We start from the raw sequence: 25207 nt of genomic DNA, 5'->3' as shown, positions 1-25207 counted from the left end.
CACAAAACTGGTAGTAGCCCCAGAATCCACCACGGCCATGACACAAACAGAGTGAGCTTCGGGCTTGTGTACTTTGTGCACCCTCGGCCCCCTGCTCTCTTCCTTCGGCACAGCTCCTCAGAGGAGATCAGAAGTTTTCCAGTTTTAAAGTAACCAAGTGTTCTTGTTACATCGGAAATGGATGGGCGGGGTGGGGTGGGGAATCTCTGTTTAGTTTAAATCATGGTTTGTTCAAACAACCCAGGGTCAAACCATGGTTTATCATCCTGGCTTGTTAACAAACCACCATTTTTAAAAACGAAGCAGAATTCCCCGGGGGTGGCTGTAATGAGAGACTCTAGTTACTTTAGAACAGGGGTGGGGAACAGTTTGGGCTTTGGTGGGGCCAAATGACCCCCCCACTTGGCCCTTCATGTTCTGGATGACATCAGGGGCAGCCCCCCCCATCATCTCCAGGTGGTACTTCAGCTGAGAACCAGCTTTGCTGCAGGCAAGCTTTCCCTGACCAATGTGGTTGCTGGAGTGCTCCAGCTGCCATCTTGGCCAGGCTATGCTTCACCTATACCATGTCCTCCCCCATGGGGGGAGGCACAGCACAGGCAGATCTGTGGCTTCATCCCCATGGAACTCAACTGGTGCACAACAGGCAGGCACCTTTCCATGGCCCACTGAGCCCATGCTCAGTCCTTATTAGGTTGTTTGGAGTTCTCCCCTCTTATGAGTTGCTCCCCCCAGCAAATTGTTTTGTGCTTCTGCAGACCTCAGGAGGCCGATTCCAATGGTGCCATTCCCTCAGCGCAAACGATGATGCGCTAGCGGAAACTAGATTCCGAGCTACGCTCACGAGGAGACCCCAACTGAAGTTTCATTTGAGAAAGCACGGTTGCCCAAGCCGGTGCACAACCAGTTGTGCATTATGCTTGCGCAACCTGTGGGGGACCCAGGTGCACACTCCTCTTGCCCAACCCTTTGTGTGAGTGGTTGTGCCACCGCTTGCACAACCGTTCACACAAGGGAAAGGTTAGGAGGAGCTCGGCTAGCGCTATTTGAGTTTGCGGAATGACACCATTGGGTTCTGCCCAGGTTCCCCTAAGCCAGCTGACACCTCCCTCTTGTGCATGGGTGGAGCCATTTTGGCTACATATATGGCGGCACTCGCGTTAGAAATACATTGGAAACGGAGGGGATGATGGTTGCGAATGAGCCATTTCCATCAAAACAGCAAGCGTACCCTACTGAAGAAATGTAGCAACGCAGGAAGCTGCCTTCTACTGAGTCAGACTTTTGGTCCATCTAGCCCAGTATCATCACCACAGACTGGCAGCAGCAGCTCTCCAGGGTTTCGGGGAGACATTTTTTCAGCCCTCTTTAGAGGTTGTTGTGTTGTTCAGTCGTTCAGTCGTGTCCGACTCTTCGTGACCCCATGGACCATAGCACGCCAGGCCTTCCTGTCCTGCGCTCTCTCCCGGAGCATGCTCAAGTTCATATTCATTGCATCCGTGATGCTATCTAGCCATCTCATCCTCTGCCGTCCCCTTCTCCTTTTGCCTTCAGTCTTTCCCAGCATCAGGGTCTTTTCCAGGGAGTTTTCTCTTTGCATTAGGTGGCCAAAATATTGGAGCTTCAGCTTCATTATCTGTCCTTCCAATGAGCACTCAGGGTTGATTTCCTTTAGGATGGACTGATTTGACCTCCTTGCAGTCCAGGGGACTCGTAAGAGTCTTCTCCAGCACAACAGTTCGAAAGCATCAATTCTTCGGCGCTCAGCCTTCCTTATAGTCCAGCTCTCACAGCCATACATTACTACTGGGAAAACCATAGCTTTGATTAGACGGACCTTTGTCGGCAAGGTGATGTCTCTGCTTCTTACTATGCTGTGTAGGTTTGCCATAGCTTTCCTCCCAAGGAGCAAGCGTCTTTTAATTTCATGGCTACAGTCACCGTCTGCGGTGATCTTGGAGCCCAAGAAAGTAAAATCTGTCACTGCTTCCATTTCTTCCCCTTCTATATGCCAGGAAGTGATGGGGCCAGATGCCATGATCTTCGTTTTTTTAATGTTGAGTTTCAAACCAGCTTTTTCACTCTCCTCTTTCACCCTCAACAAGAGGCTCTTGAGATCCTCTTCGCTTTCTGCCATTAGGGTGGTATCGTCTGTATATCGGAGGTTGTTGATAATTCTCCCGGCAATCTTAATTCCGACCTCTGATTCATCCAACCCGGCATTTCTCATGATGTACTCTGCATATATGTTAAATAAGCAGGGTGACAATATGCAGCCTTGTCGTACTCCTTTCCCAGTTTTGAACCAATCGGTTGTTCCATGTCTGGTTCTTACTGTTGCTTCTTGACCCTCGTACAGGTTTCTCAGGAGACAGGTAAGGTGGTCTGGTACTCCCATCACTTTAAGAATTTGCCAGAGTTTGTTGTGATCCACACAATCAAAGGCTTTAGCGTAGTCAATGAAGCAGAAATAGACGTTTTTCTGGAATTCTCTTGCTTTCTCCATGATGCAGCGAATGTTGGCGATTTGATCTCTAGTTCCTCTGCCTCTTCTAAATCCAGCTTGTACTTCCGGTAGTTCTCGGTTCGCATACTGCTGAAGCCTAGCTTGTAGGATTTTGAGCATCACCTTGCTGGCATGTGAAATGAGCGCAATGGTGCGGTAGTTTGAACACTCTTTGGCGTTGCCCTTCTTTGGAACTGGAATGTAAACTGACCTTTTCCAGTCTTGTGGCCACTGTTGAGTGTTCCAGATTTGTTGGCATATTGAATGCAGCACTTTAACAGCATCATCTTTTAGGATTTTAAATAGCTCGGCTGCAATACTGTCATCTCCGCTAGCTTTGTTGTTACTAATGCTTCCTAAGGCCCACTTGACTTCACTCTCGAGGATGTCCGGCTCAAGTTCAGTGAGCGCACTATCATGGCTATCAGGGACATTCAGATCTTTCCTGTATAGTTCTTCTGTGTATTCTTGCCACCTCTTCTTAATCTCATCTGCTTCTGTGAGGTCCCTGCCTTCTTTGTCCTTTATCATGCCCGTCTTTGCACAAAACGTTCCCTTGAGATCTCCGATTTTCTTGAAGAGATCTCTAGTCTTTCCCATTCTGTTGTTTTCCTCGATTTCTTGGCATTGTTCATTTAAGAAGGCCTTCTTGTCTCTCCTTGCTATTCTCTGGAACTCTGCATTCAGTTGAGTATATCTTCCCCTTTCTCCCTTGCTTTTCGCTTCCCTTCTTTCGTGAGCTACTTGTAAAGCCTCATCAGAAAGCCACTTGGCTTTCTTGCATTTCTTTTTCTTTGGGATGGATTTCGTTGCTGCCTCCTGAACAATGTTACGGACCTCCGTCCATAGTTCCTCAGGCACTCTGTCTATCAGGTCTAATCCCTGAAATCTATTCCTCACCTCCACTGTATATTCATCAGGGATATGATTTAGGTCATACCTGAATGGTTTAGTGGTTTTCCCGACATTCTTCAATTTACTGGGGATCAATTTATCTATCTATCTATCTATCTATCTATCTATCTATCTATCTATCATCTATCTATCCATTTCATTTCATTTCTATACCACCCAATAGCCGAAGCTCTCTGGGCGGTTCACAAAAAATTAAAACCAAACGGCACACAATAAAACAATTTAAAATATATAGAACGTTAAAACCACAATATAACAATACAACCACAATAAAACCTAGCAGCAGTGCAGGAGTTTAAAATACAGATTTAAAGATCAAACCTGGGATCAAACCTAGGACCTTCTGCATGCAAAGCGCTGTGCCGCCGAGCTCCAGCCCGTCCCCCCAAAATATGGAACGCCTCACGGGGCTGTGCTAGTCTTCTCTCACTCCAATTTTACTATACGTGTCGCCAAAGCAAGCACAAGTATAAGTTGCCAGATATCTGCAACCCAGAAAGCACATTCTTAGCTTCTGCTTTCAGTATTTTCATTCAGTTAGACTGATACAGGTGCAATTGCTGATATGTAAGCGCACTAATTGAATTTGGCTTTGCAGGTATGCATTGAAATATCTTGAGCAGGCCCTGGGTCTAACAGGTAGAAATGTTCCATTCAACCTTTTGGCAGTCAAGATCTTTAATAAAGTTTCTTGCTAATGCACAGAGGCATTGATGGAAGGCTGCTCCATCCAGAAATAAAAATAAAAAGTAAAAATAAAAAAGTACAGGTGCTCACATGCAGCCCATTTCCACCTCTGGCTTTGTTTGAAAGTAACTCTATCTATCTATCTATCTATCTATCTATCTATCTATCAACCACCCACCCACCCACCCACCCACCCAATAGCCAAAGCTCTCTGGGAGGTTTACAAAAATTAAAACCACAGAGTGCAGCATAAAACAATATGATATATGAAAGCGTAAAACCTCAATATAACAGTGCAACCAGAATAAACCCTAGCAGCAATGCAGAGATTTACAATACAGACTTAAAACAGCAGAGCTAAAAGACTAGGAAGCTAAAATGCTAAAATACTGGGAGAATAAAAAGGTCTTCACCTGGAGCCGAAAGGAGCACAACGTAGGCACCAGGCAAACCTCTCTAGGGAGCTCATTCCACAGCCGGGGTGCCACAGCAGAAAAGGCCCTCCTCCTGGTAGCCGCCCACCTCACTTCTTTTGGCAGGGGCTCCCGGAGAAAGACCCCAAAGGATGATCTTAAGGTCCGGGCAGACACATATGGGAGGAGGCGATCCTTCAGATAACCTGGACCCAAGCTGTTTAGGTCTTTGAATGTTAATACCAGCACTTTGAATTGGGCCCAGGAATGGACTGGCAGCCAGTGCAGCTGGAAAAGTACTGGCGTAATGTGAGCTCATTGGCCAGTCCCTGTTAACAATTTTGCTGCCCTATTTTGGACTAGCTGAAGTTTCCGGACAGTTTTCAAAGGCAGCCCCATGAATAAAGCATTACAAGAGTGCCTGCAAGCAAAATGGTTTGCAGGCCTTAATTAAAATTAAGGGAGGGCTACTGGGAACCGGATAAAGTTGCCTCCTAGGGGCTAAGAGTTAACCATGCCTGGTCAAGGAGTTCAGCTGGCATTTCAGCACTGGGTTTAGGTTGTGGGAGGGATTGGAGAATAAAGTACAAAGCTTCAGAGTATACAGCCTTATAGCTGTATGTGTGAAACATCCTCCGAAGGGAGTTGTGCATAGCCGCTTCCCTTGAAAGTTTTAGATCAGGAGGGTTGAACCTCTTTCAGCCTGAGAGCCCATTTTATGGCAGGGTGTGTTTATTTATTTCTTTATTACATTGATAATCCCACCTTTCTTTCATGGGACTCAAGGCAGCCTACATAGTTCTATACCCCCACCCTTCATTTAACATCACAACAGCCCTGTGAGGTAGACTAGTCTCTACTAGTCTAGTAGAGAGAGAGAGAGAGGCAGAGAGAGAGGCTGGGTTCACACAACATGCTAGCCCACACTCAGTGGCTGAGCGTGGGTTGTTTGTTGAACTGTGAGTTAGCGTGTTGTCTGAACCCAGGACAATTTCTGCAGGGTGGCTTGTTAACCATTCAGTGTGGCTTATTAACCACCTTGAACAACCGAACAACAAACCAAGGTGGCTTGTTCGAGAAAAATAAGCCACACTGTATGGATAGCAAGCCACCCTGTGGAAAATGTCTTGGGTTCAGACAACACACTAACCCAAGGCTCAACAACAACCACTCTCAGTTACTGAGTGTAGATTAGAGTGTTGTGTGAACCCAGTCAAAAAGTGAATGTCCTGAAGTCGCCCAGTGAACTTCATGGCTGAGCAAGGGGAATTTGAATCCAGATCTTCCCAGGCCTCGTCAGACACGACACTGGTCCTCTGGTTAAAAAATGAGGGTCCACAATTTTTCTGCTGGCATCTGGGGCCTTCCTCCGAGTGCCTCCTCCAAGGGAGGCTCGGAAGGTGGCAACAAGGAAGAAGGCCTTCTCAGTGGTGGCCCCCTGACTGGCTCCCCACTGAGGCCTGCCTAGCACCAACACTGTCATCTTTCGGTGCCAGGTTAAGACTGCCCTCTACTCCCAGGCATTTAATGGCATATCATGGGGCACCTGTGTCAGCTTTCTTGAACAGGTCTGTTCTGAAATTGTTTTTAGCTGTTTAATTGTTTGAAATGTTGTATTAAAAAAATGAGACCATGTTGTATTATAGTAGTTTATGTAGTTTTGTGTGAATTGTTGTGAACCACCCTGAGAGCCTCGGTAACTGGGCGGTATGGAAACGAAATAAATAAATAACGGTGAAGAAGAGGTGCAGGTCCAGGGAGGTCTTGTCAGTGGGCCCCTGCTGGGAAGTGGGCCCTTGGCAGGTGTGTCACCATGCCGACCCCTGACCCCGACCCTGGAATGGATAGCGCCATTTCGGCTATGTAATGATTGGTACTTAAAGAATGTGTTTGTTGTTATTATATATCAGAGATAGGGAACCTTTTTTTCTGTTGAGGTTGCATGCTGGTGGTGGCAGGGCTGAAGCCTGTGGTGGGTGGGGCCAAAACCTTTGGTAGGCGGGGCCGAAGCCAGTGGTGGGTGGGGCCAATGCCAGTGATGGGCAGGCCCAAAGCCAGTGGTGGGCGGGGCCAGGGGAATGGGGTGGGGCCACTCAGGGAATGGGGACGTGACCACTCGGGGAACCTTGGAGGGCCGGATTGCGACCCCAGGCTGGCCAGATTTGGTGCCCAGTCTTGAGGTTCTCCCTGCCTTAAGAATTAAGAAACGGGATGCCACAAAGCACACGTGCAGCGCAGGAATTCTTCCCGTCCCTGTCGTGAGGATTTTTAAGGTGTGACGGTGTCGTACCTTCCAAAGCCCTATCTAAATGCAAAGAACATTATGAGAGTTCACAGTGATCTGTTACACATGTCCGTAGAGCCATGGCATTTACACAGAGCATTCAGTGCGCCGGCAAAGTTTTATGCAAACATCTTTTGACAAATGGATCAGCTTGGCAGCCTCGGAACAGGAAGAGCTCTCGGCGGACTTTCCGTTAGCAAAACCGAGGACTAGCCTGTCTCAGACCCAGGTTATGTCAACAGCAAAATGAGGCCAGCCGGCAAAGCTGAGGCTGACTCAGAACCATGTGCCAACACCAGTGATGTCATCCTCACAACAACCCTGTGAGGTAGCATAAGTCAAGAGCACGTGACTGCTCAAAGACACCTAGTGAGCTTCATGACTGAGCAGGGATTTCAGAGTAGACATGTATTTATTTAATTAATTAATTAATTTCTATACCGCCCAATAGCCGAAGCTCTCTGGGCGGTTCACAAAAATTAAAACCACAAAGTACAGCATAAAACGATGTAAAATACGAAAGCATAAAACTACAATATAAACTTACCGCCAGAATAAAACCTAGCAGCAATGCAGAGATTTAAAATACAGATTGAAAACAGCAGAGCTAAAAGACTGGAGTGCTAAATTGCTGGGAACATAAAAAGGTATTTGCCTGGTGCCGAAAGGAGTACAATGTAGGCACCAGGCGAACCTCTCTAGGGAGCTCATTCCAGAGCCAGGGGGCCACAGCAGAAAAGCCCCTCTTCTGGATAGCCACCCACCTCACTTCCTTTAGCGGGGGCTCCTGGAGAAGGACCCCTGAAGATGATCTTAGGGTCTGGGCAGGTGCTCATGGGAGGAGGCAATCCTTCAGATAACCCAGCCCCAAGCCCTTTAGGGCTTTGAATGTTAATACAGGATCGTATTGTTAGCAGGGGAAAGCTGCAGTTCTCTGGGAGTTGCCTCTGAGCAAATGTGCATAGGATTGGGCGGTAAGGGTGCAGTCCTTGAGGGTGGCCATGTATCGTACTGTACAGAGGATAGTCCTCTATTTGAAGGGCTGTTGGAGGAAAGTGGCTGTTAGTTGAAGGGCTATCCAGTTTAGAGGTAAAGAACCTGAAGAAGGGAGAGCCCAGGGGCTTTGAAGGTGCCCACCGAGGCTTAGCAGCTGCTGGACCGCAGGCTGAGCAAGCATGAGGCAGGGCACCTGGTTACTATGGTGAGATAGATCGTGTTTCTGTTTCAATGATGGCAATTATTTCTAAATTTGCATCTAGCATCTAGATGACCATGTGCAAATGTTACACAAATCAGTGTCCTTCTTGTCCTCTTTTTTTGGCGATGCCAAAGTGACCACCCTAGATTGCACTGCTAGTTATGAGTGGTGGTGGTGGGGCGGGGAGAATAAGGGCCCAATCCTATGCATGTTTAGACAGAAAAAAGTCCTACAACTCCCAGCATTCCCCAGCCAGCATGGCTGGCTGGGGAATGCTGGGAGTTGAAGGACTTTTCTTCTGTCTAAACATGCATAGGATTGCACCCTAAATAAGACTTCAGTCTTCTGCAGATTATTACCTCGCAGTTACTCCTGAGCAAGCATTCATAAGACCAAGCTGTAAGGCTGTGATCCTGTATACCCTCACAAGGGAGTGAGTGTTACTGAATATGGTGGGACTTGAGTAAACATGCGTGGATGTGGGCTACATGAGTTTAGTCGTTCTGAATCAGACCAGGGGGGTTAAGAAATAAGACCTATGGAAAGAGATTGGAGAGAAGGTATTCTTTCTCCCGCTGTCGTATTATGAGGACTTTAGATTATCCAGTGATCCTCGTTGGCAGAAAGTTCAGGTCTGACTGTCTTCACGCAGACCTTAATTAACTTCTGGGACTTGCTGTCGCAAGGTGTGACTGTGGCAGCTTAGAAGAAAAGGGCAAGACGAATTCATGGAAGAAAGGGCTATCGAATAGCTATTTGCCATCCATCCCTCTAATGCTGAACTTGGAAGGCCTGTGCTGACAACTTTGTAGCCAAAGTGAGGCCACTGAGAAACAAAAGGGAGGTATTTGCATGCTCAGGTTTGCGGTGTTTTTTGAAAATAATCTTAGAGGGAACACCCCCCCCCCCAAAACACACATAAAGAAGGATGTCTGCTCATGCATGAATTCTTATTAAGAAAAGGAGAGGGAGGGAGGGAGGGAGGGAGGAGCAGGAGGTGATCAAATGTGCAGGCCAGTGGGTGCATTAACTGAGCCTCTGCTGGAGTTCCCTTCCTGGCTAGCCCTCCAAACTGTGTGCACCTCAGCTGGGCCTGTAGTGCACAGTATGGCAGGACTGAGCAATACGCGGGACACATACCAACTCCATCCCCCCCCCACAGTTTGCCCCCGCCATGTCAGTGGAAAAATATGGAGGGGGAAGGGTAAAATGGCACCCTGCAGTAGCTACAGAGTGCTGGAAGGGTCAAATTTGACCCCTTTAATTTATTTCTTTTATTACTGATTTACAACGTTTGCACATCGCTCCACATCTAAACAGATTCCTGAGTGGTGCACAACGAGAGATAAAAAGAATGAACAAAAGATAAAAAGAATGAAATGTGATATTACAGTTTTGCACGGTGCCCCGGGGACTAGGTGGAGCCCTGCACAGTGCTGCACCCCACAGGGAGAGAGTTCAGGAGGCCCCAAATGGCCCCTGGAGCTCCCGCTGTTGCCCACTCCTGCTGTCGGGGGAGATTCAAGAGGACAAACCCCCACCACATTTGCTGCAGGTACTACTTGTGATTTTTTAATGGAACATCCATATATAGGGGCAGTAGATCTCTGAATACCAGATGGTGGAGATGAATCGCAGGGGGAAAGCACAGCCCTCGTGCCCAGCTTCTGAGTGTTGCACGATCTCTCCCTGGCTGTGTTTGGAAACAGGGGGTTGGAGCCAGACTTAGTCATACTCAGAGCAGACCCACTGAAATGAACTATAACTTAAGCAGTGGAGGCTGGTGTCTCCCATTTCAGTGGGGCTGTAAATCCATTCTGGGTTTCAGTCAGAACCAGCCAGAACTCTAAAGGAGCTATCCAAGGTGTTGAACCTATTTCAGGGGATAGGGTACAGCACCTTGGATAGCTCCTTTGGAGGTCTGGCCGGTTCTGATGCTGAACCCTATCCCCAATATAAGACAGGGCCTTTTTGGTTGTGGCACCCAGATTGTAGAACTCCTTAACCTGCAGTGGAGGCTGGTGGCTCCCATTTAGGTGGGGCTGTGAATCTGTCTGCGTTTCAGTCAGAACTCTAAAGGAACTACCCAAGGTGCTGAACCCTTTCCCCAAAATAGGTTCAACCCCTTGGACCGCTCCTTTAGAGTTCTGGCTGGTTCTCACTGAAAGCCAGACTGCACTCACAGCCCCACCTAAATCGGAGCCGCCAGCCTCCACCGAACTTGAGTCCTGTTATTTCAATGGGCTGGATGTTGCACCTTACTCTGATTCAAGAATTTGGTTCCTATGACAAGGGTGCGGAACCTCAGGACCAGCGGCCAAATCCACCCTCCTGGGTTCCCAATCCCACCCTCCAGGGTTCCTTAGGAGGCCACACTCCTTTCCCTTGGCCTCAATCACTTTCCCCAAACTCCTGATTGTCTGCTGGTTTCCCTGCTTTTCTGCTGCCCCCCTGCCCTTCTAGGAGAGGTTGAAATACCTCTCCTAAGGCTTGGTTATTGGCAGTAAGACCTTTATGCTGAAATATCCTGGTATTTTTGGATATATGTTTTGGCCCTGCCCCTTTTGCTTTGGCCACACCTCTTTTGCTGCCACCACCTGAGAGCTTCTCTGGAATGAAATTGGACTCTTGGGCTGAAAGGGGTTCTGCACCTATGCTCTCCCCTAGCAAAGTGCCTCGGTATCCTTATCTGGGAATCTGCTGCTCACGTAGGGCTTTTGGGACGCTTCTTTTCAGCCGGGACTCCGGCACGTTTCCCTGAACGGCCTAGGCCAAAGCAGGCTGAGATGGCAAGGAGGCAACCATCTGCTACAGAGGAACACATTGGCGCCCCTTGCCAGCGGCTTCCTGCTCAGCAGTGCCGCAAGGCGAAGGGACCAGCGGGACACCTGCCAGGCCAGCCTCGCCGAAAACAAACACCACGGAAACCGCTGGCGTACGGCCGTTTAGCTTTATGAGTCTCCAGGGAGGGATGCACAGTTAACGCAACACTTCAAACATAATTATTGATTGCAGACACAGCCTGCTGTTCTTGATGCACCATCAGCAAGCTAAGGGAGAGAGGAGAAGCCGAGCAAGGGAGCGTGTGTGTGTGTGTGTGTGCGCGCGCGCGCGCATGCATGTGGCAGAGTGAGCCCTAGCCCAGGGGTGGGCAAAAGCTAGATCTGAATATACCAGTGGATCGCTGGATGATTTGCAAGGAAATCAGCAAGGGTTTCTGACTCCCAGTTGTTTCACAATAGCAGCGACAAAATGACTCCTCCCGTTTGCCCTAAATTTTACTGCTGAAAGGAAGAGAACTTCAGGGTAACCAGGATTTTTGTATGGAAGGACTGTGAGAGCTGTCTGGTATTCAGAACAAATTCATGCGCTCAGAATTCTTTTGCACCAGGTTCTGGATGGTGGATCTTGAGCTTCCAGTAAAAAAAGCCAAATTCGATCCCCCAAGCCTGAAGTCTACCTGGTCCTGCCCTAGACTACAGGGACTCTCTGCATGCATGGGAGGGCACACAGAGCTGGCACCAGGGTGTGGCATCAGTGGACATCTGCTGAGGCCATTCCCTAGCAGGGCCTCCCAGTGCCGACCTGCTGGCCCTGCCGTTCTTCCTCCCTGCTGTTGCTGCCTGTAAATCTGCCCTCTCCGCATGTGTGAGCACGAAGAAGGCACAGCAGCCTCCGCTTCCCTTGCCTTCTCCTGGGCATGGTGTGGATTGGGCCCAGAGGGAGAGAGAGAAAGCAGATGAGCAGGGGTTGCAGTGGCAAGAAGGCGGAGCCCACTCAGGGAAGGGGGACCAGTAAAGGCATTTTGTCCAAGGCCCCCACAAAATCTGGAGCCAGCCCCAAGGCCTCAAGAAGGGCGGCCGCTTAGGAATCGCCCCCAGAGAGGAATTGCATCACCCAAAAATAGGACCTCATTAGCATAACATTTGAATATGTTAATTCATATGTCCCTATGCAAATTTAGAAATAATTTTAATCCCAGGGCACATGTGTCTGAAGGCACATGAGGCGGCCACCTTGCTGAAGCTAAGCAGGTCTGGGATTGGTCAGTGCTTGGAGGGGAGACCACCGGGGAACCACATGCAGACACCTTGAGTTCTAGCCACCTTGAGTTTCATGATGGAAGAAAGGTGGGATATAAATGTGATGGATGGATGGATGGATGGATGGTTAGATAGATAGATAGATAGATAGATAGATAGATAGATAGATTTGCATTATCCAAATAGAAATACAGTATATCACACTGTACTGACCAATTTGGGTTTGCTGACTGGGTGCTGAGATGGACAAATTCAAGGCCCAGCTCTTATTGATTTGTTACATTTATATCCCGCCTTTTTTCCTCCTTAAGGAACCCAAGGCAGTGTACATAATCCTCCTCTCCATTTTATCCTCAAAACAACCCTGTGAGGTAGGTGAGGCTGAGAGTCGGTGACTGGCAGAAAGTCACCCAATGAGTTCCATGGCCAAGTGGGGACATGATCCTGGATCCCAGTTCTACCTCTGTACCAGAATAGCTCTGCCTTCTGACAGTTCCTAGCAATGTCAGAGAAATCCGCAACAGAATCAAATGAGTTTGGATTTCTATGAATTCGACCTGTGTATTCTGAAGCAGACTGGCTTTTCCCAAGTCACACAGTCACACAGACCAGACTTGCAGACTGGTTTTTCTTTTTACTTTCTAGAATTTTATGCAAGTGTGTGTGTGTGTGTGTGTATCAGCCAAAATTGTGCATTTCCCCCACTGGCTAAAGCATGAACATGAGCATTTCGGGGGGGGGGGGATTTGTGCATATTGGGGGGGATTTGTGCATTTGTACAAATGCACATTTGCGCAGATTCGGGAAACTGGAGAAATCCGATTCTGTCAATGAGCGGATGATGGAACGAAAGGCGCCTGACAATCTGCAAAAAGCAGACGGAATGCATTTTACAAAATCCATACATCTGTAATCGTTCTTTATCTTTACGCTGAACTTGGACTGGAGAACTCTTCAAAGAGAGGACACCTTCAAAACAGAGGACAGTCCTCTGTAAAAGAAGACACATGGCCACCCTAGTGCAAAGTCTGTGACACAGCTATGTGGGGATGTGCTGTGGGTGGGCTTTTGCTCGTGGAAATTGAAAGTCCAGCTAGAGGAACGTTTTGCTGAGATATATATAATTACATTAATAGCCTGCCTTTTTCCTCCTTAAGGAACCCAAGACAGTGTACGTAATCCTCCTCCTCTCCATTTTATCCTCACAACAACAACCACCCTGTGAGGTAGGTTGGGCTGAGATTCTGTGATTGGCCCAAAGTCACCCAGTGAGCTTCCATGGCCAAGTGGGGACTAGAACCCAGATTCCCTGACTCCCAGTCCAACATTCTAGCCGCTACACCACACTGGCTCTCATTGTGATATTTGATATCTATATGGCGCCTCCATCTTCAGAAGCCACATACCGCTGGATACTAATTCCTGGGGAGGAACAGCAGGGAAGTATTGCCTTCATGCCCCAGCTGAAGCATCTGGTCAGTGACCATAGGAAGCAGGATGGTGAACTAACTTCACCACTGGCAGGGCCGGCCGAAGACATTTTGCTGCCTGAGGCGAAGAGCAAGATGGCACCCTCTCCTATTTCATGTACAAAGCTGACTAGACTGTTTTTTCGACCCTGGTGTTGGAATAGCATCCTCCACTGAACCGTAAGGCAGCAGGCAAGCTTAGGGAGCATAGGGCAAGCCATGAGTAACACAGACCTCTCCTCCAACACCTTGCTGCCGCCTCCCAGCACATGCCGCCTGAGGCGGCTCCTTCACCCCGCCTAATGAATGGTAGGGCCGGCCCTGCCTCTCAGATCCAGTAGAAGCACGAAATGGCTGTGAACATTCCTCCAATCATTGCTTTGGCTGGGGCTAAACCCCATTCCCAAGGTTCCTAAACACACACACATGAATTATAGGGACCTCTCCCTGGCCCCGCTCCCCCATGGGTGCAATGATTTTAGGGCTCCCATTTGTGACAATCAGAGCGCCCTTGCCTACAACTCCCACATTACGGTTCAATCCTCTGGTTCAGCGCCTTGCTGCCACCTCCCAGCACCTGCCGCCTGAGGCGACTGCTTCACCCTACATAACGCACCCTCCCTGAACCCCGACCATCGGTCTGATACAGCAGGGCTCGGGGTTTTTTTTATGGTCTTATGACATCGGGTGAGATTTGATTTCTATATTTGATATATGACATACTTATGAGCTGAAAACATTCCCTAGGTAACGTTTATTGGTATTTGGCAGGATTTTGAGTGCCCTTGGGCAAGGCAATGGGCCCCCTCCCTCAGGGAGTCTGTCTCCCCACCGACACTGTCCCCAGCTGCTCTTCCTGCTCCTGCTCCTTTCTCTCATCATGGCCACCACTTTCTCTCATCATGGCCACCACTTGCTCTCATCATGGCCACCACTTGCTCGCTTGACAGGCGGAGAGCCAGGGAGCAAGCGGCCGCGGCATCCACTGCTCCTCCTTCTCACCACCTCTGTTGTCTGGGCCAGAGCGAGAGGCAGGTCAACAACCAGGTTGCGATGGGGAAGAGGAGGAGAAAGTCCAGGGCCTTGTTCCCAGAGCATCCCCAGAGCATCCTAAGATGCAGGTGGGAACCTTTGAGCACCGCTTCTTGGGATGTCCTAGGATCGAGGCTTCCAGGACAGGAACATTAGGGCCCTTTTTTTCTTTTTCTTTTTTTGGCAACAGCGGATGCTGGGGGTAGAGGGACCACCACTCAGGGCTCGTGGGGGTGGGGGCACCCGTGGCTGAGGGGTGCCCTTCTTGCACCCCTGATGTGGTGGCTGCATTCATTCTGGATCATATTCCTAAAACACAAAAGCAAAACACCGTGACGATAATTCACAGTCTGAAACTTACTTAACCATCGACTGCAGCTTTATGGCTTTTGTTGGCCAACGCCGTGTATTCTGGTTGGCAAATAAGGTCTTGCACAGTCTGCTTTTAACACTTCCCGAGTTCCAGCTAACTCCAACATCCCTTTAACCCTAACAGGGTGGCGCTAAGGCAAGCATTAATTGTGCTGTGTCAGGATCCACCCTTCCCAACGCGCCCTCCCTGAACCCAAGCCGCCTAGCCAATTTGGACCGGGCCGTGGTTAGTCACACGATGCTGCTTCCCAGCCACATGGCCCAGCCCGTTCAACCCAGCCATTGTTCTTGCTCAGTTTCCCCTCGGAACACCAGGAAGCATCCTGACAGCTCTGGGCGAGCGGGCACCTTCCTGCACACATTTCCACAGACCTGATAGACAGAGCAGCCCCTGCCCTCTGCTCGGATGTTCCCGGCTGATGTCACCCTTCTGTTTGATCTCTTTTCCGTTTTGAATCTCTCACCTCTGAGCAGACTCCATTTGAGGTCTCAGCTGGAGGGTTTTGTGCGGGGGGGGGGCTGGGGGGAGGAAAGATTTTTCTCTTTCTTTTCATTCTGCAAACAGAGCTACAGACTTGAGAAAGAGGATATTCCAGTTCAGCTAAAGGACATATATGACATGTATATTATTGCATGATAATAATTTTCTCGATGAGAGGTCCTGGATAGGGCTGGCTCCAGGGCGGGCGGGGGGGCATCTCAGGGATGTTTTCCCACCCCCCAGCAACAGCCACAAGCTTATCAGGCAGAATTGGTAAGAACATAAGAAGAACCATGTTGGACCAGACAAATATCTCCAGCATTTTGTTGACGTTGTGGACAAACATCTATGCATTGGACACCCAGAAGCAGGACATGAGTGGAACAGTGCCGCCTAGAGGTTATGTAGCAGAAACACAGGAAATGCTCCTCGAATTGCACTGTTTCTATTATAACTGGAATTGTTTTTAATGTTGTCTTTTTAACATTGTATTTTAACGGTGATTTTAATATTTATATGTGAACCTCTTAGGGATTGTACTTGGCAGCATATGAATATCACAAATAAATTAACTGTGCTTGGATCTCCATTCTGTGAACAAAGCAAAAGTAGAAACACGGGATTAACGGCCTTTTAACATTCTCTTGTAGAAAACCCTTTAGCTTACCTGGCCCATCTTTCTTCTCTGTTCTCTCCCAGGGACGATGCGCCCGGTGCGAAGGAACTTTTACGACCCCTCCTCTGCTCCCGGCAAGGGGATAGTGTGGGAATGGGAAAATGACAACAACTCCTGGACGCCGTACGACATGGACATCTGCATCACCATCCAGAATGCGTATGAGAAGCAGCACCCTTGGCTGGATCTGTCTTCACTGGGATTTTGCTACCTGATCTACTTCAATAGCATGTCTCAGGTGAACCGGCAGACGCAACGGAAGCGCCGTCTCAGGAGACGCATGGACTTGGCCTATCCGCTCACCATGGGCTCCATCCCCAAGTCCCAGTCCTGGCCCGTGGGCACCAACTCTGGGCATCCTTGTTCATGCCAGCAGTGCCTGCTGGTCAACAGCACTCGAGCAGCCTCCAATGCCATCCTGGCCTCCCAGCGCAGGAAGGTGTATTCGGGCAACAGCAGTGGAGCGTTGGCTGTCCGTCAGAGCAATACGTTCAACGGGACGGCCCTGTGGTCTTTGGGGACCATGCAAGCTTGTGGGACAGCCAAGATCGAGCAGGTCAGGTCAGCCAATGGGATGCAAGTATCCACCTTCTCACGAAGTCAGAGTGCTCCCAGCAACACCCAGCTTCCTGGTCAAAACAACCTGAACCGGCCGGGTACACAACACGTGGCCATCCTCAGTACCAGGGCTTCCATCCCGCCAGGGTAAGTGTGCAGAAGGCTTTTAGCATCCCTCCAAACAGGCAAGCACTTTCTCAAAGTGTGACTCCAGAGTAGTGAGGTGCTGAATTGTCAGGGGTGAAGATCATTGGCATGAAAAATGAGACATTTGGGGAGCTCAAAATCTATCCTGAAAGTCCTGCCAGAAGCGTACCTTTTAAAAATGTATGTTTGCCCCTATCTGTGCCTCTCCCAGCAGTTTTTTTTTCTAAAAAGACGTCTTCTTGCTGATTTCATGAGCCCATCCAATCAGGGACAATGAGCCTAGCCAATCAGGGACAATGAGCCTAGCCAATCAGGGACAATGAGCCCAGCTGATCAGGGATCTTGAGCCCAGCTAATCAGGGACCATGACACCACATAACTAAGCACTACCCTGTGCTTGACACCCCGTATTCAATCAGATTTGATGAAGTGGTGATGTCACTGAAGGCAAACAAAGCTTTCACATTGCCCTCTGTCCGAGTGAAGGGGGAAAGAGGGAACATGTTGGCCACTGCTGAAGCAATTGGGATGATGCTCCCTGCCTTGCCCAACTGCACTGGCAGACAGTGAAACCACTGGTGCAGTGCAGCAAGATAGGCAGCCCCAATCCAACTAAGAAGATCAGTGCTTGGAAACTCCTTAGTGAGTCAGAAGCCATGATTTAAATTCTGTTGAGGCCACCCAAATGTGTGTTTGAAGTTAATGCTGCCCATTCGCGCTGCATGGCGTTTTCAGATTTAAGCTGCAGTTGCAGATCTAGTATTCATTCATTTTTAAAATGTATAAACTGCCCTTCATCCACAAGGGATTCCAGGGCAGTGTACAAACCATTAAAGAAAAAAACAAAATAAAGCCCAAACAATTAAACATTAAAAAGCCAAATAAAAGCAGCAGCAAACCAAACAAAAAAACACAAGCATCAATTAATTAAAACAAATGAAATATAAAAGTTTAAAATGTTAACATTCTAAAATGTTCAAATGCCAAGGCAAATAGGAACATTTTAATTTGGCACGGAAAAGAAGACAAAGTCATCACCAACTGTATCTCCTTTGGGATGGCATTCCAAAGTCAGGGTGCCGCCACAGACATGGCTACTTCTTCTGAGCACGTATCTTAGTTGGATGAAGGTGCCTCTCTGGTCATTTTGTTACTTGCAAAATTAGCTTGGGAAAGGCTGCCTTGGCTTGGCTGCCTTATCAGTGAATTGTTGTATTCCCTTTTGCCCGCTCCACAAACACTTGGAGACCCTATTGTGCCCCCTTCTGAAAAAATCATCAGAAGGGGGAGGGTGCTTTGGGGAGTTAGAAAAATGTTTGCAAAACTTATTCCACCCACCCTGTGAGGTAGGTTAGGCTGAAAGAAAGGGGCTGCTGAGAGAAAGGGTCACCCAGGGCACCATCGCATGAGGCTTTTATCATGAACTCATGGGGGGGTCACTCACGGAAGTTTGCGGGTCCCTGTCACGATGTCGTCATCCTCCAGTGCCTCTCCCGTGGCTTTTTAGGTTTATCCTGCAATGATTTAACTCACCAATAATGTAGTAATAAATTACACCACCATTAAAGAGGGAATTCCGGGAATGCGTGATATCACCATAATGTCACAGCGCCAAGTAGTGGCTGTATAAATGGAACACAGGGAACTTCCACACAAGGGAAATGGCCCGAAAAGGGTGACGCATGTGTATTGTACCGATCGCGATGCCGGAAATACTCCAGAAGAAGAAAGCCCAGTAGGGATGCAGGATTTCTGCCTTGTGTGATGACGCCCCCAGTCAACTCCACGTCTGAGTGAGGATTTGAACTCTCATCTCCTGGATCCTAGCCAAATGCACCATGCTGCCTCCCCCATAGATGGCCCCTTGGACACCCAGAGATGGAGACAATCTCTCTGCTCCCAGATACTAGCAACACACAAGCCCAGCTCCTACCAAATGAGAAAGGTTTTGAGTCCTGGGTGTTTAAGCCCAATCCCATACACTGTCCACCACTGAAGTCACCACTCCTTGTGAGGGCATGCATGCTTTTACCCAGGAGCCATTCTTCGCTTGACACAGCTACTCCTCTAAAAACTTCAGAGCCGTGTGGCCATAACTTCCAAAATAAGAGGCCAGATGGCCACATCAGGCCTACAGTCTCCCCCAGAGAGCCCACTCAGCCCTCTGCCTTGCCTCATGCTGCCCCCATCAATTCCCTCTGTAACTTTGTTATTCTATTTCCAGTGGCCAAAAGCATCCATGTGTACATATGTGCGGGACAGAAAAAAAAAACCCTGTGCACATTATCAGACATGGATACCATCATGTTTCTTAACTTGTGGTAGCCATCATATTTATTTTTAAAACATAGAGATGCTTTATGTTTTTTTTTAATTTTTAAAGAACATGCACTAAGTCTATACAAGAAAAGAGGAACAACGCATGACATTAGTCATGAGGTTAAAGAAGCATGTGTAACCTGCCTGCATTTTATTTTGGAGAAGAAGTAGTTGCTGTCCCCCAATATGGGACTTCCTTCTAATCCAGATTTGGGCCCAATGCTGGTTTTCTGCTGAAAAACGCCCCCAACCTGTCTGCTTTTTGCCCTCAAGACTACTGTTTACGACAAATAGTACCTTCATACGCAAAAAAAACCCAGGTTACGCGGACATGTTTAAACGCACAACTAGTCACGTGTGGTTTGGTTCTGCGATCATAGAACAGCAAGCAACGAAATAGGTGTCTGTTGTTGGTGTCTTATGGACAGTCACGTAAAATAATAACAATGTTTATTCGAGCAGGCTGTGGCCATCTGTGTCGGGGCGGGGGGCGTTAAGTTAGTGCTGCTGGTTATGTTTTAGTCTGCTACCGCTGATCTGGTTTTTATGATGCTGTTTTTTATAGCTGTTTAATTTGTTTTATTGTTAGGATTGCTTTTAATTTGGTTGATGTTACTATTACTGCCGCTGACATTTGGGACTGGGGTTTTTAGGTCAGGACACAGCCTGTCTGTTTGATGAAGTAATACTGCCTTACGCTGTCACCAATTGTCTAATCATCATCATCTGCAGCTAGTGCTATCAGCTAGGTGACTGACAGGGTGACTTACTGGGCACATATTATGTTTGTGCTAAAGGATCTACACTGACCGCCAGTTGGCTACCAAGCTAGGCTTTAAATGTTAGTATAAGTATACAAAGCCCTATACAACTAAGGACCAGGTTAGCTCAAGGAATGTATCCCCCTTTACCAACCTCCAAGGCTGCTACAATCTTCTGGGCAAGGCCTATTCATACACGGACTACAGATTTCTGTCTGGGGGCAACACGCAGACAGGCCTTCTTGGTGGTGACACCCCATGGCGTGATCTCCCTCTGTGCTATGTCTGGCCTCAATGCTGACATGTTTTAGGCATTTACCGATAATGGGTTTTGGTGTTTATTTGTAACGTTGCCTTTCCCCTAGCACAGAGCTGTTTTCGCCCCTCTCTCTCTCTCTCTCGTATTGTATTATTATTTATTGGATTGTTTTATTGTTTTATGGTGGTGGTGTAAACCACTTTGGGATTTGTGCAAATGAGAAGTGATATAAAAATATTTCTAATAAATAAATGCATTATAATAATACCATCAGCATTTGGGGCTTGGGTTTTCAGGTCAGGAGCCATCCAGCTTGTCTATCTGATGGAAGAATACTGTGTTATGCTGTCACCAGTCTGACAAATGTAATTAAATCATCATCATCTGGAACTGGGGTTTTCAGGTCAGGAGCATGCCTGCCTGTCTGATGGAATAATACTGCCTTATGCTATCAGCAAATGTCAGTAACAACAACAACAACAATAATAATAGTGGCATTTGGGGTTGGGGTTTTCGGGTCAGGAGCCCGCCCACCCGTTTGTTTAATGGAGTAATACTGCTGGAGCGTTACGGCCTTATGCAGTCACCAGATGCAGTTTTCAGGACAGGACCCAGCCTGTCTGTTTGATGGAGTAATACTCCCTTATGCTGTCACCAAATGACAACAGCAGCAGCAGCAGCAGTATTTGGGACTGGGGTTTTCGGGTCAGGAGCCAGCCTGTCCGTTTGAGGGAGTAATATTCCCTTACGCTGTCACCCTTCATTTCCCCCGTCTTTCTTTGTGTTGCCTTCCTGCTGGCGCAGGCAAAAAGGAAAACAAGAAGAGGCCCCGGAATAACAGCTCCCCCACTCCCGGCGGGCTTCGGGAAGGAGCCGGCAGGCTGCCTGGCACTCTTGCGGATCCTGGGCGGTGGCAGTGGGCGGAGGGAAAACAACCCTCTCCCGTTCTTCCCAAATGCCTCACGAGAGACCAGCGGAGGAGCTGCAAGGTCTTGGCTCTTTCTCTCACCAAGGAGGCTTTAGCTTGGCTAGGAACCTGGACAGCAGGCCTTGTGTTGCCACGACAACCAGGTGGCAGTCCGAGGATGCACCAGGAAGAATGAGAGCTTCTGGGTGCTCAGCCTCTCCCCAATCCGCCCTTCTATCATTCATTACCTTCTGTTTTACATCCCTCATCTTTATTCCCAGCGCCTTTCTTGTCTGTCTGTCTGTCTGTCTGTCTATCTATCTATCTATCTATCTATCTATCATCTATCTATCTATCTATCTATCTATCTTTTTTTTAGTTTGCAAATACAATAACAACAGAAAACCAAAAAGGGGGGGGACCCCAAAAGAGAGGGGTGGGGGAAGAAGAAAGAAAAAGAAAGAAAGAAAGAAAACATTTCATAAAACTTATCCATACAGTAGGGATCCCCGACCTTTTTGGACCCATGGGCACATTTGGGAATTTGAGAAGCTGCTGTGGGCACCACCACAAAATGGCTCCGATGGATGTTGCTAGTTGCATACTGGCTGCCGTGGGGGCCCTGGCTAGTCAAAAGTGAGCTAAAGGAGGGTGGGGAGAGGAATAGTGGCACTATTGCCTGGGAGGGAGGGGGAAATAGCAAGGCCAAGGGCCAGACGGGAGAGCAAGAGCAAGGCTAGGGAGGAGAGAGAAATAGCGAGGGAAGGGGATGTAGGGAGAGAAAGAGCAAGCCTCGAGACTGGGAGGGAGAGAGCGAAGGGGAAAGTTCTGTGTGGTCAGAGGAAAATGGGTCAGAAAGCAACTCTTTCCTTCTATGCCTGCTCGCCAACATCTGAGCTCCAAAACACAAAACCACTGTTCTGAACCCAAATAAAGAGGGGGCAGCACTTTGCTTTGCATCATCCATGCCACATTCCCTGTTAAATACAAATTTAAAAACCCTAAGAAATAAAAATCAGGAGGGGCAGGGAACCTGATTGGCGCCAAGAGGGATGTCCGTGCGCAACATGTTGGAGACCCAGGCCATAAGGGAACTTTGATGGAGGCTCTGCTGATGGTGGAGGAATGAAGAAAGGAGTTAAAGCTCTTTGTTCGTGCCTTGGAGCAAGCGGCTGAGGTTCATAATAAGCAGAGGACTATGCAAAAGCCTCTTGCTCTTTGCATAGGGCAGAAGGGAGCTTAAGAGACATTTGCTCCTACCAGGCCCTACCCAGGAAAATAAAAAAAAATTAAAACTATTTTTACCCCTCTCTTCAGTAGAAAAAGCAGCAAGCTGTAAGAACAGCTTACAGAGATCAGTAATAAGACAGCTCCTGCCCTCAGCCTTACAATCTAAAGCCGGTGTGGTGTAGTGGCTAGAGTGTTGGACTAGGAGTTGGGAGACCTGGGTTCTAGTCCTCACTCAGCCATGAAGCCCATTGGGTGACTTTGGGCCAGTCACAGACTCTCAGCCCGACCTACCTCACAGGGTTGTTGTTGTGAGGATAAAATGGAGAGGAGGAGGAGGATTATGTGCGCTGCCTCGGGTTCTTTAAGAAGGAGAAAAGGCGGGATATAAATGTAAGTAAGAAAGAAAGAAACGACAAAAAAGGAGGAAGGATTGGAAGGGAGGAGGAAAAAAAGCAAAGTGCTTGGTCTCAGTTACAAACTAAAATATGGTGCCAGTGAAAGAATTAGTTGCTCCCCCAGGGTGTAAGACTTTCAGGGGTGGGGTGTGCACACGAGGGGCTCTGCACTTCTGCTTCTGCCTGTAAGTTAGCAGTCAGAACGGAAGCGAAGAGGTTTGTACTATTGATACCTTTGTAGCGAATCTCAGTCACGCCCAGGAACGCCATGCAAGCCTTCAGTGTGGTGGTTTGTGGCCACAGTTTGCATGAGCTTCCTTCCTCTGTATGATGTTGCATTTTGACTTTTGGGGTTACTGCTGGGGCGCGTTAGAGCTCATGCATTGAACAGAGACGTTCTGCCCTGCAGAGTTCATGCTGCCCATGGACAGGTAAGATGGTGCTGTGGGTGGTCTATCTAGTCAGGCCCAACTCTGTGTTAGACAGCGCCAGGTTGTCAACACTTAGGGTTGATGCCTTCCAGTGAAAAGAGAATGTCTGCGTTGGGGATTAATGGTAAATGCTTTGAGGGGGACACCAAAGATGCCACTCTCTGACTTCTTCCTAATCCCAGATATGCAGGATCACAGATGGCCTCTGGCAAGACTGGATGCTGTCCAGTGTTTCTGCTAGCTGATCAGATGCAGAGAGAGACAGCACTCTGGTCCCTTTAAGGGTCAAGCAGAAGAAGGATATTTCACCCACGGGCAGCTTGTTGTAGTTTAACTGTCGTTTACGCTACAGTTAAAAAATACAGGGTCCTTCCTTGCTTTGCATCTGGTCCCACAGTTTTTGCAGCTTCTGGTAACGTCGGGACATTCTAAGTGTGTGGCTCTAATCTTTGCTTTGCTTTCTTTAATCTTTCAACTATGGTTGTGGTCTTATCATGAGACTGAATATTTATCGAGTGTATCGAGCAGCAAGTTGCTGTAGATGCAGGGCTGACGACAAGGGTAGGCATGGTTGGGCACCTGCCAAGGGCCCACACCCCAGCAGGGGCCCACTGACAAGAGCCCCCTGGACTTCCTCCTCCTCTTCACCCTTGCAACCTGCTTGTTCCCCTGCCTCTTGCTCTGGCCCAGACAACAGTGGTGGAGAGAAGGAGGAGCAGGAGACGCCACGGTCTCCTTGCTCCTTGTCTCTCTGCCTGTCAGGCAAGCAAGCAGTGGCAATGATGAAAAAGAGGATAAGCAGTTAGAGCAGCTGGTGACAATGGTGGTGAGAAGGTGGACTTACTGAGGGAGGGGGCCCATGGAGGGTGTCTTGCCCAAGGGCCCTCCAAAACCTAGAGCCGGTTCCCCCAGTCCACGTACAGAAGCAAACTGGACCAGCAACTGAGTTTTACATCAGCACTGCCAATGGCAGGATAAACGTCCTCCGCTGTACCTGAGGGCAGCAGGCTAGTTTAGGGAGCTGAAGGCACGCCATGTCCTCCAACATAATTCTGTCCTCCAGCAAAGGGAATGGTCAGGGGACTCAGGAGACATGGCCAGAAGGTTGGCACTGCGCGCGCACACACATCCCTGCGGCTTCTGCCAGCTGTGGTGGTTGCCTCACTCTGCCTAGTGGTAGGGCTGGCTCTGGACTCCAACATGTTCGCCGCCATTTTATAGATGAACGTGCTTGTGTGCTTCTCACAATTATTGCCAAAATGTTTGTATTCTCTCTCTCTTCCACTTACACACACACACACACACACACACACACTGCCACTCTCTTTCTCTGTTACACACAGCCAAAGGCCCTTCTCTTTAAGCTGTATGTTGAATTTTGCGAGAGACGATGGGTGTTTGTTCTTTGGATTAAAGATATGCTAGCAACAGCAACAACAAAACCCAGCCCCAAATTGCCCTATTCTTATGATTATTGTTAATGTGTTGACACACACTTGTCAGCAACCACCTCAAATCAACCACCAGCTGCAGGGTGTGAAATGGCAGGATGTGCGTTATGTAACACTTGAGTGTTCATGGATGTGAGCATGGGGAGGGCGCATGACCCAAGGGTAGAGAGCATGCGTTGCAATACAGAAGGATCTCAGGTTCAGTACGGAGGCAAAGGCCGCCCCTCCCTTTCCTCAAGGGTGCTCCTGAGTTTAGGGCAAGTACCCCACATGTCTGGGGACCAGAAACTCCAGCCCAGTGTTCCCTAGGGGAAGGGTCACAGCTCAGTGGTTTAATCCCTGGCGTCCCCAGCTTAAGGTATCCAATGGTGGGAAAGACCTTTGTCTGAGACCCGGAAAAGCTGCTGCCAGTCAGAGTAGGCAGTATTGACCTAGTCTGTCTGACCTGGTTTAAGGCAGTTCCCTGTCTTCCTAGTTTGCAAGCATTGCTCACACACACACACACACACACACACTACTGAAGGCAAAATAGAGCCAGTTAATAACCAGGGACGACGACGACGACATCATCATTATTATTATTATTATTATTATTATTATTATTATTATTATTTACTGCATTCTTATCCTGCAAGTGATTCACATGAATATAAAGGGGGGGGGTGTCTCTGCC

General features: G+C 48.4%; 1 protein-coding gene across 1 annotated transcript in view; it reads left to right on the top strand.

Annotated features, from left to right (window-relative positions):
* The window catches only part of DTX1 (deltex E3 ubiquitin ligase 1), an 83266-nt gene that overhangs the window by 32158 nt on the left and 25901 nt on the right, over positions 1–25207 (top strand). Inside the window, exon 2 of the mRNA XM_084820467.1 lies at positions 16100–16781. Within this exon, the coding sequence (XP_084676593.1) occupies positions 16105–16781 (677 nt within the window). The 5' untranslated portion in view covers positions 16100–16104. The remainder of the gene's footprint in view (positions 1–16099; positions 16782–25207) is intronic.

Source organism: Heloderma suspectum, chromosome 13 (assembly GCF_057233095.1).
Source record: "Heloderma suspectum isolate Gila_16-S chromosome 13, 16-S_ref, whole genome shotgun sequence".
Lineage (NCBI taxonomy): Eukaryota > Metazoa > Chordata > Lepidosauria > Squamata > Helodermatidae > Heloderma > Heloderma suspectum.
This window is presented reverse-complemented; position numbering and strand designations above follow the sequence as displayed.